An 18,663-nucleotide genomic window follows, 5' to 3' on the forward strand; every position below is an offset into this window, starting at 1 on the left:
GTCGGCTGTGGCTCTGTTGTGTCCGTGGGAGGAGGCGAGCTCGTGTCCCTACTACTCACTCATCTTGACCGGAAATCTGAGCAGCCCACGTTAAACAGAAAATAAATTTATGTTTACCCAGCTGAAAGGAAAAGTGAGAAAGAAAAGATTACTTCATGCTTCCTTTAAAAGGAGCACTGACCACGTCTCCCCTTTTTTTATCATTTGTTTTCTTCCTAACACTCACTGATTCAACAATCACCCAGGTGCCAGCGTGCGTGCAGCACAGTGTGCGTCAAACACAACAAGCACCATTGGAGTCGGACGCCTGGCTGTGCAGGTTTCCGGTTCTGACAGTAGCTACAAGGGATATATATTGAAAAAAAAATTTTTTCAGAGAGAATAATTTTTAATTTTATTTAGTAATTCACTTTCTGACGCTGTTTTTAATTTCTGAAAATTAAACAGGAAAATAAATACAACATTTCTGTATAAATTGACAGCCTATTAAAATTTTTAAATCATGTTAATTTTTTGCTTCCTGTACATGTCTCATTTATTGAAACCAAACGGCAATACTGCACAGACATTTCACTGACAAGACACAATAAAAACTATTCAAAGTGGGACAACAAATCATCTTTGAGAATTACTCTTATCATGTTTTCTAATAATGTCCATGAGATTAGCTCCTGTGACCAGATCACTCTGAGTCCGTCTGTCTCTCTGCTGTTCCTTCCTCTTCTGCTCGTGAAGGTAAGGCGAATTCAGCAGCTGCGGGGGGAGCAGGGAGCCCGTGGGCCCCACGCGCTTCGCAACATCCCAGAAGAGCCTTTTCGAGCTGTTGTTGATGAAAGTAATGGCTGTTCCGCTCTGACCTAATCTCCCCACTCTTCCAATCTGAAATGAAATGCAAAGGACATTTTCAAAACGACCAAGATTACAAAATCTTAACGTCTCTCAAAAGAAAATGACGACGGGTATGTAAAGAGGCTTCGCTAAGATTAACATTCCCTCAGGAGCACTTTCTGTGCTGTGCATCTCAGCATGTCTGTGCGACCAACGTCGTGGGCGGCCGCGGGGATATGTTTAGGGAAACAGCCCAAAAAGCACATAAGAAAATGACCACATACAATAGAAGTAGTGTCGTTTGTGAAGCTTGTGTTTCAGTCCTGTGTGTGTGTGTGTGTGTGTGAGTGTAGGGGGGTAATGACGCAAAGGTGCTTCTTAGTCTACACTCGGATTATTTAAATAAATAGATGGCTCCTGCCAATATACAGAACATCTTTAACGTTGTAAAAGAAGAAACCGCTAACAAAGTGGAGGGCGGCCTGCAGGGAGCCATACTGGGCAGAAGGAAATGCTGTTTTTCCGTATCAGCTTTTACTGCCACCTGATTTATTTAGCCATGTTACTGAGTTGTTCCAATAAAACTAAAAATAAATATAAAAAACAGCTGCAGCTCACAGACTGGGAGAAAAGATTTGCAAATCATGTATCTGACAAGGGTCACCTAGAATCCATAAAGACCTTTCACAACTCAAAACGACAACCCAGTTTAAAAACGGGTAAAGGATTTAAGCAGACATTTCTCCAAAGACACACAAACGGCCCACGAGCACACGAGATGAGGCCCCACGTCACTGCTCACCGGGGAGATGCAGACCAGAAGCACCCCATACCCCCTAGCTCGGCCAGACTGAGAACGACGGATAACGTAACTGCTGAAGAGGATGTGGAGAAGCCGGAACCTCACAGTCTGCAGGTGGGGATGTAAACTGAGAAGCCAAATCTGAAAACAGTCTGGTGGTTCCTCAAAATGTTCAACATGGAGCCACTGTGTGAGCTGGCAGCTCCGCTCCTAGGCGTCTGCTGACAGCAGTGAAAACACGTGTCCACGTGAAGGCCTGTCCCTGAATGTTCACAGCAGCATGACTGTAGCAGCCAAAGACTGGGGACAACCTAGACGTCCAGGAACGAGGGAATGGACACACAAACACGGTATGGCCTCACAACGGGCTGTTACTCGGCAATAAAATGCTGCAGCACGGGTGAGCCTGGCAAACGGTACGCTCAGTGGAAGCAGATCATCACCAAAGAGCACATACTGTGCGGCCGCATTCACTTGAAAGCCCAGCAGAGAGAAATCCAGGGACAGAAAGTGGGGCAGTGGCTGCCTAAGGCTGAGGGCGTGTGTGTGCGATGGGGAACGGCCTGGGGTTTCTTCCTGGGGAAACGAAAATTTTCTAAAACTGACTGAATGGCTGTACCACCCTACGAATACACTAAAAACCAATCAACTGCACACTTTAAACAGGTGAACTGTAAGCACGTGCACGGTACCTGTGGAGACATAACTGACGCTAGACATTTCACACCGAGATACAAAGCTCCGGAAAAAACCACCGCGGTAGTCTCCAGATTTGGAAAGACTTCTCAGCTATGTCAACAATATAAAATCATGTCCCCAGAAGCGTGCCACCCCTAAAATTAATGAGCAGACTCGTGGGAACACGTACTATAATTTTAAATACCCATGCCATCTGACCCAGCGGCTTCCCCACCAGAAACCTCCCACAGACACGCCTGCAGGAGAGGCGCCGGGGCTGCGTGCGTGCGTGTCACCGCAGCGCTGCGCGGTAGCAATACGGCGGGAACATGACTGTCTGGCAGTAAAGGATTTGTTACATAAATCAAGCGCATCCACACAACACACAGCATGGAGCCACCGTAACAGAACAAGCCGGAACCAACAATGAAGACACAAGAGCTCAGAACCAGCCTGGCCCAGACTCAACTCATGTTAACACTGATTAAGTGGGACCTGGTGTGTGCGCTGAGAAGGAAAGACGTCTCAGAGACACAGACGCCCAGAACTGTGGGGTAACGTGGTCCCATTTACGTGGGAAGTGCGACAGGGTGTGCACGTCACCTGGGTGTCTGTGCACACACACGTGCGCTTACGGCCTCTGCTGTGTTACCTGTGGGGCCACTCGCAGGCAGGAGGGCCGTCGTGCAGACTGACTCCGTTTTGTGTCTTCTGTTATTGGCATGGCTTGTTACTATGTGTGTGTACTTCAATTATTAAAACAAAAAACACCCAAAGACAGAACTAGAAGAGCAGAAGGCCGGAGCCACTCTGAGCAGAGGCAAGAAGCCCTACAAGTGCCAACACCCCCCAGGCCACTGTGTGTCACGGCACGGGCCTGTGGGTCACCGCCCAGCCCAGGCCCGACCCTGCGACAGCAAGAAATGGCCAAGTAACTGTAACCAGCACGCTCCAAGGTGTAAAGATGCTTCTTCAGTATTTTAGTATTTTAGAAAGATTTCCATCCAGAATTATTACATTGAAGGTTCGAAAGAAAATCAACTTCGGTTACTGGAACAATCAAGTCCTGTGGAATACTCAAATCCCCGACGCACAGGTAAGTGAGAGAAAGAAAAGAGAGGGGGCCGCCTGCTAGAGTGAGTCTCAGTAAAACAAAGCCACAGTGCAGCCAGGTGCCAGCTGCGTTTCAGGGGTGACCCCAGGAGATGGGACACCCAGAGTGGCTGTAAGGACCTCAGAGGAGGCTTCACTTCAAGTGTCTGTAAGCGACGCCGGAGGAGGAGCCGGGCGGCCGGCGGTCAGTGAGATAACGCGGCTCGAGGGCGGGCTCTGTCCTGCCAGGAAGCGGAGCCACTGCGATCTCCGGCAGCACAGGAACTTTACAAGGTGAAAGAGCAAATAAGGATACGGAGCGAGGTAAGACTCGACTCCTAAGACACAGCTACTTCAACGGATCGGTTTTACTTTGGCCAGAGGCCGCAGCTTAGGAGCCTTTTTAACAAAGCCCCCTTCTTTTGACTACAAAAGCCATCTGATACGCTCATTAAGGAAAACAGAAAATATAAAGAAAATAAAACTAAGCCAAAAACGAACTACTTACATTTTTAAAAACATTTTAGGTTATTATTTCCAACTAATTTGTAATGCAGTCCGGGCATCCATACAGTTTTGAAAAATGTAATTTAGTTTATATATGTATATATTTTAGAAGCAAAAATACATAAACTTCTACGTCCTGCTTTTTTTTTTTTTCAACTTACCATCCCACGGACGATGCCTGACCCAAAAACACTCATAAGCAAAACGGCGGAAACGAATAAACTCCGTTACCTGGTGCACATACTCATCCATACTCGACGGCATGTCGAAGTTGACGACCAGCTTGACGCTGACCAGGTCCAGGCCTCTTCCCAGGACCCCCGTGCTCACTACAACTTCATAGTCTCCTTCAAGTAGCCCCTTTCCAAAACAGCAGCAAATCCATTACTCAGGGTTTCTCTTACGTGGTTTTATGTAACTAGATTACCCTTTCCTTCTCCACACCTTCCTCCGTCCTGCCGCTGCACCTTATCTGCAGGAAGTGAAGGGCTCAGTACACCTGAGAAACGCATGGCACTTAACTTCCTTCTGACTTCACCCCCTCGCCCCCGCCAAGAACGTTTGCTATTAATTTATTAACCTTTTCCAAAGGTGAGCTACTGCTCTGCCCCAGCCCAGAGTGACCTAATTCCAGAAACGACGGCTTGGGAATCACTCAGCAACGTAGTGGATGACCCCTAGGAGCACTGTTCTTGCCCCCAAAACACAGCAGCCTGAGCAGGAGGAGCGAGAGACCGCAGTCACTGCTCGCCTGGCGTCCTCGCGGCCACTGAGAAGGGGCTGCCTTAAAACAGCTGGCAACACAGTGATTCCTGAAAACGAGGCAAAACAGATTCACAGCAAAGAGAAGCGAGCAGAATGCCGTGTCAGACCTTCAGCACGTGTCTCCTTTCGGTCTGTGACTTCTCCGAGTGCACAGACGTGCTTCTTAGGCCTGTGATTTTCTCAACTGCCTCGCTCAGCAGATCTGCTCCCAGCTTGCAGTCCACAAACACCAGCACTGGAGGCCTGAAGAGCTTCTTATCCTGAAAAATTAAAAACATGTATTTGAAACGATTCACACAACCTGATTTATAACGGGATGTTTTTCTGGAAGCATTGGTATAAGCCACTTATCAAGAGGTTTATCAATAGTGTTCAGAAGGGAAAAAGGCAGCTTCTGTTAAAATGCACACACAGTGGGGAGGTGCCAAGAAGGCGGAGGACAGTCTCACAGCTCCCCTCCTCCCACAAACACACCGAGACTTACACCCACAAACCCACAGGCCCGCACGAAGCCCACTGAGCTCCGGCAGACAGTCTCTCACTTCGAAATACAGGAGAATTCTCGCAAAATCCAATGAACAACAAGTTTATACAGCACAGCACAGGGAACTACATCCAGTATCTCGTAGTAACTTACGGTGAAAAAGAAAATGAAAACAAATACATGTATGTTGTGAATGACTGAAGCACTGTGCTGTACACCAGAAACTGACACATTGTAAACTTCAATAAAAATACACACCAAGAAAAAAAATATGCACAGAGAGAAGCCAAATGCTGGACAGCCCTCCATGTTTCTCCGCCACATCATTAATCTTGCAAAAACAATTCTAAAACTTCAAGTGCAATTTATAATTTCTAATACTGTTCATAAGTCAATACAAACTATATTTAACTTAATACTGTATTTTTAAGTAACTTTGCATGTACATACTATTGACTTGAAAATTTTCTGCTTAAGCCAGTTGGTGTTAAAAAGCCCTATTTCTCAAGGACAGAGGCACAAACAGCAAGGAATTTGTCTTTACCTTATCCATAAAGCTACTAAAAACTTTTGAAACAAAAAAATTCTTCAGCAATAATCTTAATATTTAAATGCCTTTCTATAATAAGGAAAAAGAAAACAACCCTGCGTCTACACCGCGTTTTCACAAGTAAGAATTTGTTTGGACCCTAGAGAATTCTGAAGTGAGGAAAGCAGTTTATTATCAAATACCGACACCAGCTCCCCCGAAGCTGCAGCTAACAGACACTCTCTCAAGGACGAGGGACTTGCAAACCCGATCGACAGAGCAGGGCTGGCCACGCCACCACTCACGTTTAAGATTTCGAACAGTTTCTTCTTTTTGGCGGGGTCTTCCACCCACAGAACAATCTGGCGCACGCTGGCGCAGGGCAGGTTCTTCTCCCCAGCGACAATTCTCACGGGGTCATGCAGAAGCTGGCCAGCCAGCTGCTCGATGCTAGCGGGAATCGTAGCCGACACCAGGACGGTCTGACAGTCATGAGGAACGTTTTCCAAGATGTCAAACACTTGCTGCTGGAAGCCCATCTTTAACATGGTATCGGCCTGAAATAAAACCATTTTCAAGTTAGTCCCGCTAGTCGTGAAGACCCAGAGCCACCCAAGAAAAGGCTGATACAGTTAAGAACATAAAATAATCAGGCGACGGGAGGGCACCGCTCAGTGGTGGAGCGTGTGCTTAGCACATACCAGGTCCTGGGTTCAGGCCCCAGCACCTCTGTTACAAAATACTAAATAAATAAATTAACCTGATTCCCTCACCCCAACAATAACAAAAAAACCATAAAAAATCAAAAACTCTTTACACAGAAAAACATACCACAACATCAAAAGACAAAAGATTAGCTGGTAAAATATATATCTCTACAAATTTACACATGAAAATACTGCAGAGAGAGGCGGGTGTGAGCCAAGTCTGTCCAAGGGCCATCCCCAGGCTCCTGAGAAGGGAGACCTCGAGGACACGGGCTTGTCGACAAAGGGAAGCCCCGTCACACAGTCAGGGGTGCAGTGATGATAACCCGGGGTGAGCGGGTCCACTGACGGCCAGGCCAGGAAAACAGACTTAGCAGCACTATTTAAAGGACTGAGTAATATTATTCTACATTTATAGGGGACTTTGCAGTCTGAGACGTCTTCACAGTCATGACTTCATCCTTGCCACGAAATGACCGGCCCAAGGTCTCACAGCAGGTGAGGTAGAGGCTCAAAGCCCCCTCTTGGGGGTCTTCCTCCGCACCCTCTGGCATCCCACTGCGACTTACTGGGGTCACGGAAGGAGGCCTGGCTGCCATCAGCGGTCAGCACCTGGCGCCCAGGTTCCTGGGTGCTGGGTAACACCAGGCGTCTGCCACGTCACTGCCAGCAGGTCGCGTGTGCAGGCAGGACGGCCGACACGTGGCTCTGTGTCCTCATGCTCGTCCACGGGGTGGAGTGTCATCAGATAATAACACATGCACTTCCTATCAAGCATGCCCAAAGTATAAAAGTGCCTGCTTGCTCTATGTGACACAGAAAAGTCACAACCACAGACACCGGTGTCCACACAGAAAAACAAGTCATCAGGCTACACGTCGTTAACTACTTCCCAAATTCCTGCTCACAGCCATCTGCCACCGATGCTTTTTTTTTTGCAGACAAACGACAGGCAGCATGTTTGAAAAACTTATCACTGAGAATACAGTACACCTGCTGAATTTACGTTTTCCATCAATTAGTAAAAGACAGCCCCGCTGTAAATTAAGTGCCCTGTACCTGGGTTCTGCTGCGCTGTTACACTGGAACCAGCTTAGGAACCACCACTGCCAATTAAAAAAAAATCCCCGCGTTGTTTTCCTTTTGGGGAGAAAATGCCTGAATACACAATGCAATTATATAACTATGAACGCTTTTCCTGAATTACATAAAATTACATTTTTAAACACCACTACTTACTTCATCTACCACTACGATCTTCACACTGCCAAGTTCCACAGAGCTCTGCTTTATTATATCCAGAAGTCGCCCGGGAGTTGCTATGATAACCTGAATAAAAGAGAAAAAGCAAATTAGAAAATTAGATAATGTTCATTCCTTCATTCACTTATTCATTCTGTACTTACTTGAGAGGCTATTTGCCAGATACTGTGTTAAGTACTTGGACTCAACGATGAGTAAGTCAGGCTTTGTCTCTGCTCTCATGAAAGTCATGACACACGGAAGGAGCACAACAGTGCGAGCCCAGGGACCAGGACGGGGGGTCTGCCCAGTCCTGCTAAGACATAAGCCAACACCCGAAGGAGCAGTGGGGGCGAGCGAGGCAGGGTCCTGGGAAGGGAGGGCACCCGGGAAGGTGAGGCAGGGTGGTGAGGCTGGGGGGCCGGGAGACTGACGTGGGGGGCGGGCTGCAGGGAATGGCACAGGCCGAGGCCTGGGGACGAGGCTGGGGCCAGACCAGGAGGGCCTTCTGAGCATGCTGACCACTATCTGGCTCCGTGAACAAGTGCAAATTCCTCAACCTCTCTCCGTCTGTTGCTTCATTTTTAAATTAAGAGCCTGGGCACAATGACTTCTAAGGCTGATTAAGGCTCTTAACAATTTTCTAATATAGTCATTGTGGTTAAAAGTAGGGGTCTCGAGTCCAACGAACTTCAGCAGGGATGTTGGCGCCTGCATTTAATAACGGTGTCTGTTCTGTCCTCACAAAGTGGAAGGATCATAACAGCGATGAGGCTAAGCGAGGCCGTGCCTGGGGTGACCTGGCAGAGTTACAAACCATCTAACGCGTTCAGCTGCACCCCCTTTCCAGGCACACACCAGCGTGATGGTGAGATGGCTGCGGTGATGACACGTCCGGGCTAGGGGTCTGTCCCCAGGACCTCAGACACCCACAAACAGTACATCAACTTCCATGACTGAATTGAGTTCCTCCTTCTCTTCCATTTTCCCCTCTGATGGCCTGGAAGGTATAAACTTGTTTTTTCATTCTTTCAGTGCTTTCTCTTGAATTTCAACAAAAATATAACCTAATATAAAGTTAGTGGACACTTTTCCCTTGTTCTTAACCATCGAGGGCAACGCTGTAAGGCGACCCCACCTCTCCCGCACTCCCGTGCTCCTGCTGGCCGGTATCTACTGTGTTCCTGTCACCGTTCGCTCAGGCCGCCCCTGTCTGGCTGTGCCCCGTGCCCCATGTTGTCCTGGTGCACAGCTTCCTCCCACCCCCACCTTCCCCTCTAGAATCTTCTTCATCTGCAGAACAGCCTGCTCTGGAAGTTCCTTTAGATGGTCCACTGGCAATAAACTCCCAGTTTTGTTCATCTGAGTGGGTCTTTGTTTTGCCCTCACTCTTGGAAGACAGCTCTGCTGAGCAGGCAGACGGCTGTTACTTTTTCCCCAGAGGGTGGGTGTCTGTGAGGCCGGGCACTGGGAGGGGATTCAAAGCAGGGCGGTGGGGGTTGGCAGGTGTGCAGGGTGGGGTCCAGGGAGGAAGGCCTCGCCGTGGGGGAGGGACAGTGGTGGCACCCAGGGGGGCTGGGCAAATAAACAGCTACGTACAGGACAATGGGCAGCAGGCTCCTCACTGCCAGAGCTAAAACAGAAAGCCGGACACGAATCTGGGGATGAATCAGAACTGGAGGATCAGCGTGAACACGCGGACTCGGACAAACGCAGACACAGAAATACACCTGCTTAGACGCCTGCCTCTCTTCACTGAGGCCCTGGAAGCGGTCACAGCTCAGCAGCAACGAGCCCAGGGAGACGCCGGGTCTCGGTTCTGAATGCTGCTCTGGACAGACAGCACCGGCCTGGCTCTGGGAGGAAGAGCCCCAGCCTGAGGCGGGGAAAGAGCGCAGTAAACGCCGGACCTCCCTTAGCAGGGAAGTAAGAGGTACTAGAAGGACAGGGCTAGGACAAAAGGACACAGAAACGGACCTGAAGGTACTTCCGCTGGTCAGATTACGACCCTTTAAATACAACAGGGAGCCATGTGTCTGTGCTGATGCAGACACTAGGGAGGAAGTTTGGTGACGCTCGGTAAAGTCACAACCTGAAGTACCTCCCCCAAAATGCCTGCTCAATACAAAGGGCAAAAATAACTTTTACACTTACTCAGCAGTGAAAGGCCAAACTGAAAGGATGTAGTGGAAAGAACAAAGTGGCCCCCCGTGACGTTCCCGTCAGAGATGGGAATCCGATCCGCTGAGGGACGTCCCTCAGTAAGTGGCTTATAGTCCTCAAAAGGGCGAAGACCACGAGAAAAAAGGAAAGATCATTTGACGATGACAAGAGGGACAGGGCAGCTACACTCAATGAATAGCTCTGAACTCTAGTCTGCTGCCAGGAAAGACACTGAGGGGACAATGAGCAAGACCTAAGGGTCCACAGCGGTGACGGCAACGCCAGCATCGGGAACTGGACTGTGATCATGAAGGGTGACGTCCTGCTTTGTGGGAATCACACGCTGAAGTGTATCAGCCGTGGTCCTCAGACACAGCAGCCGGTGGGTGCTCCCGCAGCCCCTGGCGAACATGAGGCACTCCATAAAGCGTGCTCCTTTCCTCCCAGAGGAAACAAACTCCAAGAATCTTAGGGTGGGGGCATGGTACAGCGCAGCGGTAGAGCGCATGCTCAGCACACACAAGGTCCTGGGTTCAATCCCCGGTACCTCCTCTAAAAATAAATAAGTAAACCTAACTACCACCCCTGACAAAAGTAAAATAAACTTAATTTTAAAAAATTTAAAAAAAAAGAATCTAAAGGCTATCTAAAATCACACTCCAACTCCTCAAGGGAAAGCCTTAGCTCCTACGTTGCTCGCGACGCCCTTCAGGGACATTCCATCAAAGGGAGCCCACCTGGACGCGCTGGCGCAGGCGATGGCGCTGAGGCGGGGCGGGCAAGCCCCCCACGAGCAGCGCGGTCCTCATGCCCGGCAGCCCGCGCATCAGCTCCTTGGCCTGGCGCTCAATCTGGATGGCGAGCTCCCTCGTGGGGGTGAGGACCAGTGCGGATGGGGCCCGGCTCTGCAAAGACAGGAAAACACCGCCATCAGTGCGGGCAGTGGGGGACCAACCTCCGAGCAGCTCCAGGAGCCCTTCCCTCTCAAAGCGGTCCCACCAGCCCTCTCGCCCTCTGCTCACTGCAGTTCTTCTCCAGAAACATCCGAGTTGCACCCTGCTCTTAAATAACGCAGATACACAGTGAAAGATCAAAACTGGGCCAGGGAGAGGCGTCTGCAACGATCAGGGAGGGAAAGCCGAGGTCTGGCTTCGCGTCAGCTAGACTCTGTGACCTTGAGCCACCCTCCTGGGAAGAGAAACGCCCGTGGCCACGGAAACCGGGCTGAAGCCTTAATTCTACCCGCGATTTCCCCTACGCGTTCTTGTAGCCACTCATTTCTTGCTCCAAAGACCTCACGTGCATAAACGCTCTGTTTCCTGTCCTGCGCGGTTCCGGGCTTCCATCGAGTTTCACCTCCAACATCTAGTGTTTTCTTTTTTTAAAAATCATGTTATTTTCTGCTACTCTTCAGTTTTCTAAAATTTGCTCCTTTATCTCTTCTCCTTTGCCTACATTTGTCACTCCTTCCTCACAAACTCACTAGTCCTTGGCAAACAACTGCTCAAGATGTCCTCTAAGCTAATTACGTGTGGGAGTGCTTTATACACCTTAAACCAGCAAGTAAGGCAAGGCAGCATCAATTTAGGATGAACTACTGATCACATTTAGTGGTTTATTTTCAAACTCTACAATAGTGTTCCAACTTCAGTATCAGGTTTTTCAAAACACAAATGCAAAGGAGGCTAAACTGACACAAAAACCACAACTCATCTGGTCAGTGGGATCCCCCCAAAGCCAAAGCCTGCTCTTTGAATAGAAAATAAATTTTTCTTTAAAAAGAAAAATATTTTCTAAAGAAAGCTATCTTTAAGCCATCAATGAAGACATTAGTTCAATACAATAAAAAAATTCTCTAAAATCATGTATTTTCGTACAAACTACCATCAGAAGCAAAATTACTAGCAGCACTAGTGACTACAGGTCCAAGTATGCAGCTTCAGTTTGCAATTCGGACACAGCGAGGATGACGCGGGAAATACATCACTTCTTCCCCATCATGGCACACGGAGCTCTGACTCACCTGGAATAGAGCTCGGAGGATCACAGGAAGAAGGAAGGCAGCCGTCTTCCCGGAGCCGGTGTCGGCGCTGGCCAGGACATCTCGGCCCAGAAGTCCCACGGGAATCATCTGCATCTGGATGGGCGTGGGGACCTCGTAGCCTGAGGCCTTCAAGTTGTGGTTCAAGGCCTCGGGGAAGCCGCAATGCTCGAAGTCAACCACGGGCCTGGCGACGCCTTGCCCTTGAACTACGATTCCCAGCTGCCCTCGAAGGTTTTCAATCTGGTCCTCCCGGAGACTGGAGATGAAGGCGTGCTCGGTGTAGACGTAAGCGGCCGGACGCGGAGCCACCGGCTCAGAACCCGCTTCCTGCGGACCGCTGGGCTCCCCCTGCCCTGCCCGCCCCTCAACCTGCAGCAGGTGCCTGGCCTTACACTCCAGGCTACACACATCCTCGTCCGTCGTGTCGCAGACGTACTCTCCGAACCGGCCGCACACGACGCACACCGGCTCCCCCGGCTGCGCCCAGCGCTGGGTTTTGGAGAAGGACTTCACGGGCTCCTCGGGGAGATCGCTGTCCCTCGCACCCCGTTCAGGTCCGGCCAAAGCCACATCGGCCGCCAGGCCCGCGGGGCCCGGGAGAGGGCCCGGCTCCGGGCCCTGAGAGGCTGGCAGTGCGGCCCCTTCGGTGCCTGGGGCGTCGGCCGGACCATCTCCGCCTGCATCCAGTCCAGCGGCTGCGGCTGCGGCTGCGGCTGCGGCTTCGGCTTCGGCTTTAATTTTCTTGGCTGCGCAACTTCTGCCGTCATCATTAGCGTTCCTCCTGACTTTCAGGGATCTTGGAACAAACATCCTTCAATACTCTGCGGAGGAAATTATATATGAGCTTTATTTTATCCTCCATAGAGTTCACGAATGAAGTACCCTGGGGGTGCCGTGGAGTTGGGTGACCTGGGCTTTGCCTCAAAGGCACAGAGAAAGCTGCGCTCACTCACCCACCACTGCCCTCGGGAACGGAGGCCCCTTCCTCATAGGCACGACTATGGGACACTGCACCCGCCTGCACACGGCTCACCTCTGCTTGTTGAGACTGACTGCGCTCTGGAATACCAGACATCACCCAAACTCTGCGTAAACCCTTCTCGTACATGTTCACAAATCAATCAATCACAATCAATCAAACAGTAACACCTACAGGTGGTGACTGCGCTGCTGGCACCGGCTGAACACCTCGCAGGGGAACTTGCATGCACCAGCCTGCACAGCCTGTCAGCCTCCCCCCTCAGACACACACACAGATGCACAGATACAGACGCACACAGACACCCAGACAGACATGCGCGCGCGGTCCGCTTATGTTACTGGGCGTCACACGGCGGGCTCAGTTCTCGGGAGGACTCTGCACCTGGAGGCCAAGTGACTGGACGGAACTGGCGCCCCAGCTCCAGGGAGGCCTCGCAACCACAGCTCTTTCCATTCACACCGAAAACAGGCTTTCGTAAACGATGGTAATTGGGAAACAGGTGTTTAACCTAATTTGAGGCCTGCCAAATACACTAATAAGCATTTTTCTCAAAAAAATTTCTTAGGATAGATCGTCAGAGTCCGTTTTTCAGAAAAAAAATCCCCCCCAAAAATGTGAGGGTGTAGAGTCACCACCTTAGGTCTCCGGAAAGGTCAGGGGCGGGGTGGGGGAGGGGCGGCAGCACGCGAGCCGCACAGCTCGGGACACGGGTCCTTACGGCGGAACCGGGGCGGCACGGGGCGGGGCGGGACGGGCTCGGCTCAGGTTCCCGCCGGCGCCCCCTCCTGCCCTCCCCCACGACGTCACCGCTGGGCGTTGCCCTGCTTACCCCGACGTCAACCCCGCGCGTCGCCGCGCTCCTCCCGACGCCACCCCTGGGCGTCACCGCCCGGCTCCGCACGCAGCGGCGCGTGACGTCACGGCGCTGCCAGGCGGTGGGTAGGGCGGGCTGGCCCGGAGGCCGGAGGGGGCGCCCGCGAGGGGCGGGTCTGCCCAGGGCCCGTGCCGCCACCGCGGCCGGGCGGCCGGGTCCCTCGCGAGAGGAGCAGGACGCAAGGCAGGCCCGAGCCGCGGGGCCGGGTGCACGCTCACCCGCGCAGATGGCGGCCGCTTCCGCTCCGGCTCAGGGCCGGCCCACCCTTCAGGCACTTCCGGCCGGTACGCCCGGGCCGCGCGGCCGCCCTGCAGCTTGGGGGCGGTGCGGAGCGCAGAATCCACTTCTCCGGGTTTTGGGAGGGGCCGCAGCGCGCGGAGAGGCGGGCCACCGCGGGGGCGGAGCTCGTCTTGGGGAGGGGGGAGGGGCGGGGCTCCCCTGCAGGACTACGTCATCGAGCGGGCGGGGCGGGAGGGGGCGAGGTGGGAGTGGCGCGGGACCTGCGGGCTGGGGAGCGGGCGGGGAGCCGGGCGGGGAGCCGGGCGGGGCGCGGAGAGCGGAGGCCGGCCCGAAACCCTGATGTACGCACACCTGGCGGGAGTCAGTGTGGCATCGGCGGGGCAGGTTTCCTGTGCGTGCTCGGCGCCCCGGCGCCGAGAGGAAAGGCCGGCGATCCCGTCCTGGGCCCCCGGGGGTCCGGGCCCCGGGCCGCTGGCAGTGGGGACGCGATGGGGAGAAGGTGCAGGAGCGGAAGCGGGGACCGGCGCTGGATGACTTACACGCTGTCAATGTGATGCTCGATGCGTACGAAGTGACGTGCTGGACAGATACGCACCTGTGAAAGCAGGCTGATAAGCCGCGGCCCGTGACTCCGCGACACGATCGGCGCGGAGCGTGGCTGACGCACCTCCCGTTCTGCCCCTGCTCCTTCCTCAGCTACCGATGACCTGAGCGGTGTCTCCCCGCCGGTTTAGTCGTTTCATCATCGTTGGATGCATTCCTAAGCGATATATAGTGTCTTTTTTGAGCTTTGTGAAAATAACATACATATCTAGCCTTGTGGGATTTGCTTTATATTCAACATGTTTTCTTGATTCATTCAAGTTGCTAAGTGCAAGCAAGCAGTAGAACATTTATTTTCATCACTGTAACATAGTGTCTGTAACTTAGTTTGTGTATAGCTGTTCATTCATTTTTCTGCGGACACTTGAGTTGTCACCAGTAGTATTGGAGGCTAATGGAATTTGAGTTTCAGGGCCCCTTACTCCCGTGGGTCTCCTCTATCCTGAAAGAGGAGGCTGGTAACGTGTGCATACGGTCATATGATCTTGTAAAATCTACGGAAGAAAGTCATTTAAACCTAAATGGGTTTAGGACCAGTTTCTCCATATCCTGCGTGCCCTCCTCCAGCACCTCTCAGGTGGGCTGATGGGTGGCTGCAGGCATTTGGGGATGGAGCGAAGGCGGGCTGAGTTGGAGGTACGTTCATTTTCACTTGGGTGGGATGTACGCTTGAGGGTTGCAGTCTTTATTGCCAGGCTCTTGCTTTTCGTCCCAGAGTAGGAAGACGCGGGGAACAGACGTGTGTTCTCCAGCACCGAGCACCGGAGGTATGTGCGTGCTGGGGGCGAAACAGAGTGAAAGAAAGGAGCTGGAAGCGAGTCTGTAAAAACCCACGAGATGTGCAAATTGTATCAGGGGACCCAGTTCTGACCAGTGCATAGTCAGATGGAGCTTCTCTAATTAGGGATGTAGTCATTCTTAGATGATTATAAATGCACTTTACATTTTTTCTTCATTGATGAGAATCACACAAAGTAAAATTTATCAGACTTCCTGAGTTTGTAGGTCACAAACCTATAACAGAACTGCAGTGAGTCTGCCTGTATGTGAAGACATGTTTTTACATCCCAAATGTTAAAAATAAAAAATGTCCAATAAATTGTGCTAAAAGAAAGACAACCTTTTCATTCTCTCTACAGAAACTAATGTACAGAAATCACTGTCATATGAAGAGGAGCTTACGGAGTATGCAGCCAAAACTGCGAAGGAACAAGATACAGATGTGCGTGACACAGTTAATTAAGGAAAGAGTACGGTGCTTTCCTGGGTGTTTTCACGTTTGTAATTTGTGGGATTGTTCTCTGCAAAACCTGAGTCTGCTCCTGGTGGTGACTGACAAGGCTGGCAGGACCAATCCTGTGCACTTCCACTGTGGTTGTGCCCAGTCTCCCTGAACCTGGGAGCAACGTGACTGGGTCAGAGGGGTGGGGCGGACAGCTTTACCAGACGATGCTGAGGTGTTTTCAAAGTGGCGGTGCCAGTCTCTCCTGCACCAGCACTCATCAGCCCTCTCCTGTTATTCCACATTCTCTCCAGTCCTTGTCATGGGTCAAGCGTCTTAACTTTTGCTAGTCTACTAAGAATAAATTGGTACCTGATTATGGTCTTAATTTGTATCCCCTAATTACTGATAACACTGAACATTTTTCCATATGCTGACTGTTCATTCCTGTTTCTCTTCCTTTTCTAATGGTTTTAAACCCATAATATAGAGAACAATCTTCTGTCAATTATGTGAGAACAGTCAGGACTGTATTTTCTCCCTGTTTATAACATGTGTTTTCAAATATTTTTAAAATGTTTTACTTTTTATTTTGAAAAAAAAATCAAACTTATAGGACTAACACAGTAACTGTGTACCCTTTGCGCAGACTCACCGTTTGCTGCATTTGTGTGGACGAGACTATATATTATTTTTTCTGAACCGTTTGGGAGTCAGTTGTAGCATCCATCTTTGAAAACAAAGATATTCTCATGTTTCCACAGAACAATTTTCAGATGTAAGTAGTTTAACGGTGATTTGATACCGATGTGTAGTATCAGTCCACACTGAAATTTCATCAGTTGTTCCAGTAATGTCATTTAGAGCAACCCGCTCCCCCCAGTTCAGGACCTAGTCCAAGATCTTTTCACTTTCTTTGTTTCTACACCGTGTTTTGATGAATAAATGTTCTTAAATTTAACATAATTAAGTTTGTCTTTTTTTTTTTTGTAGTTAGCAACCTTGATGTCTTAAAAACTTGTCCTGCCAGGGATTGAGGGGAGGGAGGGACGAATGGGCAGAGCATAGGGGATGTTTAGGGCAGTGAAACAGTTCTGCATGATACACGTCATTATACATTTGTCCAGACCCACGCAGCGCACGATCCCAAGGGTGAATCCTGACATAAACGATGGTCTCTGGGTGGTGATGTGTCAGTGCAGGATCATCAGTGGCAGCAAAGGTTCCCTCTGGTGGGGGGTGTCAGGACGGGGTTGTGCACGTGTGAGAGCAGATGCCACACCTCTGTACCTGCCGCTCACTTTGCTGTGAACCTAAAACTGCTCCAGAAAATAAAGTAAATTAGAGGGAAAAAAATCCTTGCCTACCCTAACGACGGAAACGTATTTCTTTTTTTTCAATTCCTATTTTTTAATTGAAGTACAGTTGATTTACAGTGTTAGTTTCAGATGTACAGCAAAGTGATTCAGTCATACATTTTTTTCAGATTATTTTCCATTATATGTTAGAAGGAATTGAATATAGTTCCCAGTGCTATGCAGTAGGTCCTTGTTGTTTATCTATTTTATATATAGTGATGTGACTTCTAATTTATTCCTCCCCCGCCTTTTCCCCTTTGGTAACCAGTTTGTTTTCTATGTCCGTGAATCTATTTTTGGTTTGTAAATAACATCTGTGTCATTATTTTTCAGGTAGCCATTTTTTAAAAAGTTCTTATTTTGTTACTGAAGTGTAGTCAATTTACAATATTAGTTTCAGGTATACAGCAAAATGATTCAGTTATACATACACATACACATATATGTATATTTTCAGATTCTTTTCTATTACAGCTCATTACAAAGAATTGAATTTAGTTTCCTGTGCTGTACAGTAGGTCCTTGTTGTTTATCCATTTTATATATAGTAATGTGTATATCTGTTAATCCCAAACTCCTAATCTATCCCTCCTCTGCCCCACCCCTTCCCCCACTGCCCCAAACCACGGTTTGTTTTCTGTGTCCATGAGTCTATTAGTGTATTTTTGGTTTGTAAATAACATTTGTATCATTTTTTTTAGATTCCACATATAAGTGATACCATATAATATTTGTCTTTCTCTGATTTACTTCACTTAATACGATAATCTCTGGGTCTATCCGTGTTGCTGCAAACGGCATTATTTCATTTTTTCTTAAGGCTGAGAAATACCCCATTATACACATATATATACACCACATCTTTATCCAGTCACCTGTCATTGGACATTTAGGTTGTCTCCATGTCTTGGCTGTTGAATATAGTGCTGCTGCGAACACTGGGGTGCTCGTGTCTTTCTGATACACTTTTCCCCAGATATATGCCCAGGAGTGGGATTGCTGGATCATATGGTTTTTAAGTGTATGTTTATAAATAAGATGGACCTACAACTTTCCTTTCTCACGTGATCCATGGTTATACAAGCGTCAAAGAATGACGTGGGGAATATGGTATTTTTATTCAGCTCCCCAGATATATGCCCAGGAGTGGGATTGCTGGATCATATGGTTTTTAAGTGTATGTTTATAAATAAGATGGACCTACAACTTTCCTTTCTCACGTGATCCATGGTTATACAAGCGTCAAAGAATGACGTGGGGAATATGGTATTTTTATTCAGCTCCAGGATTTTAAAATCTCTATTATTTCTTCTTTAAACAATGAGTTATTTAAAGACTTTCTTAATTCAAAATATATTTATGTTTTGTGCATATATATTTGTTGCACTGTGGCCAGAGGGTCAGAGATCCTTGAGATTTGCTGTCCGAGGTAGTCCATCAGTTTTTAGGAACGTCTGAAGCCGAGAAGGAATACCGATTCCACCATCAGGTAGACAGGCGCAGTGATGTACAGCAGCAAGTCACACTTGCTGTTGAGATTTTC

At 49.4% G+C, this 18,663-nt stretch overlaps 1 protein-coding gene and 1 long non-coding RNA gene across 8 annotated transcripts; one reads left to right on the plus strand and one right to left on the minus strand.

Annotated features, from left to right (window-relative positions):
• Nucleotides 1–380: 380 nt before the first annotated feature.
• Nucleotides 381–14,061, minus strand: DDX59 (DEAD-box helicase 59). 7 transcript variants are annotated; one of them, XM_072948801.1, is made up of 8 exons: nucleotides 13,916–14,061; nucleotides 11,821–12,662; nucleotides 10,535–10,702; nucleotides 7,632–7,721; nucleotides 5,991–6,242; nucleotides 4,780–4,932; nucleotides 4,139–4,267; nucleotides 381–879 (listed from the first exon to the last, which is right to left on the minus strand). In XM_072948801.1, the coding sequence occupies exons 2-8, from the start codon at nucleotides 12,649–12,651 to the stop codon at nucleotides 616–618; spliced, it is 1,887 nt and encodes a 628-aa protein (XP_072804902.1). In that variant the 5' UTR covers nucleotides 12,652–12,662; nucleotides 13,916–14,061; the 3' UTR covers nucleotides 381–615. The 7 variants fall into 7 exon arrangements, with proteins under 7 accessions (XP_072804902.1, XP_072804901.1, XP_072804906.1 ...); XM_072948800.1 differs by having other exon boundaries at nucleotides 13,653–13,964; XM_072948805.1 differs by lacking the exon at nucleotides 13,916–14,061 and adding an exon at nucleotides 13,459–13,556.
• On the plus strand, nucleotides 13,846–16,728 carry LOC140688815 (uncharacterized). Its single transcript, XR_012063654.1, has 2 exons — nucleotides 13,846–13,981; nucleotides 15,680–16,728. It is a non-coding gene; the product is annotated as an uncharacterized lncRNA (long non-coding RNA).
• The last annotated feature ends 1,935 nt before the right edge of the window (nucleotides 16,729–18,663 follow it).

Source organism: Vicugna pacos, chromosome 23 (assembly GCF_048564905.1).
Source record: "Vicugna pacos chromosome 23, VicPac4, whole genome shotgun sequence".
NCBI classification, from domain to species: domain Eukaryota; kingdom Metazoa; phylum Chordata; class Mammalia; order Artiodactyla; family Camelidae; genus Vicugna; species Vicugna pacos.

Coding starts and splice junctions, on each gene's coding strand:
- DDX59 (XM_072948801.1), bottom strand. CDS start 12,651: ATGTTTGTTCCAAGATCCCTGAAAGTCAGGAGGAACGCTAATGATGAC. Junction 7,722..10,534: donor GCCTGCGCCAGCGCGTCCAG/GTGGGCTCCCTT, acceptor TCTTTTATTCAG/GTTATCATAGCAACTCCCGG. Junction 880..4,138: donor TGGATGAGTATGTGCACCAG/GTAACGGAGTTT, acceptor ATTTCATTTCAG/ATTGGAAGAGTGGGGAGATT.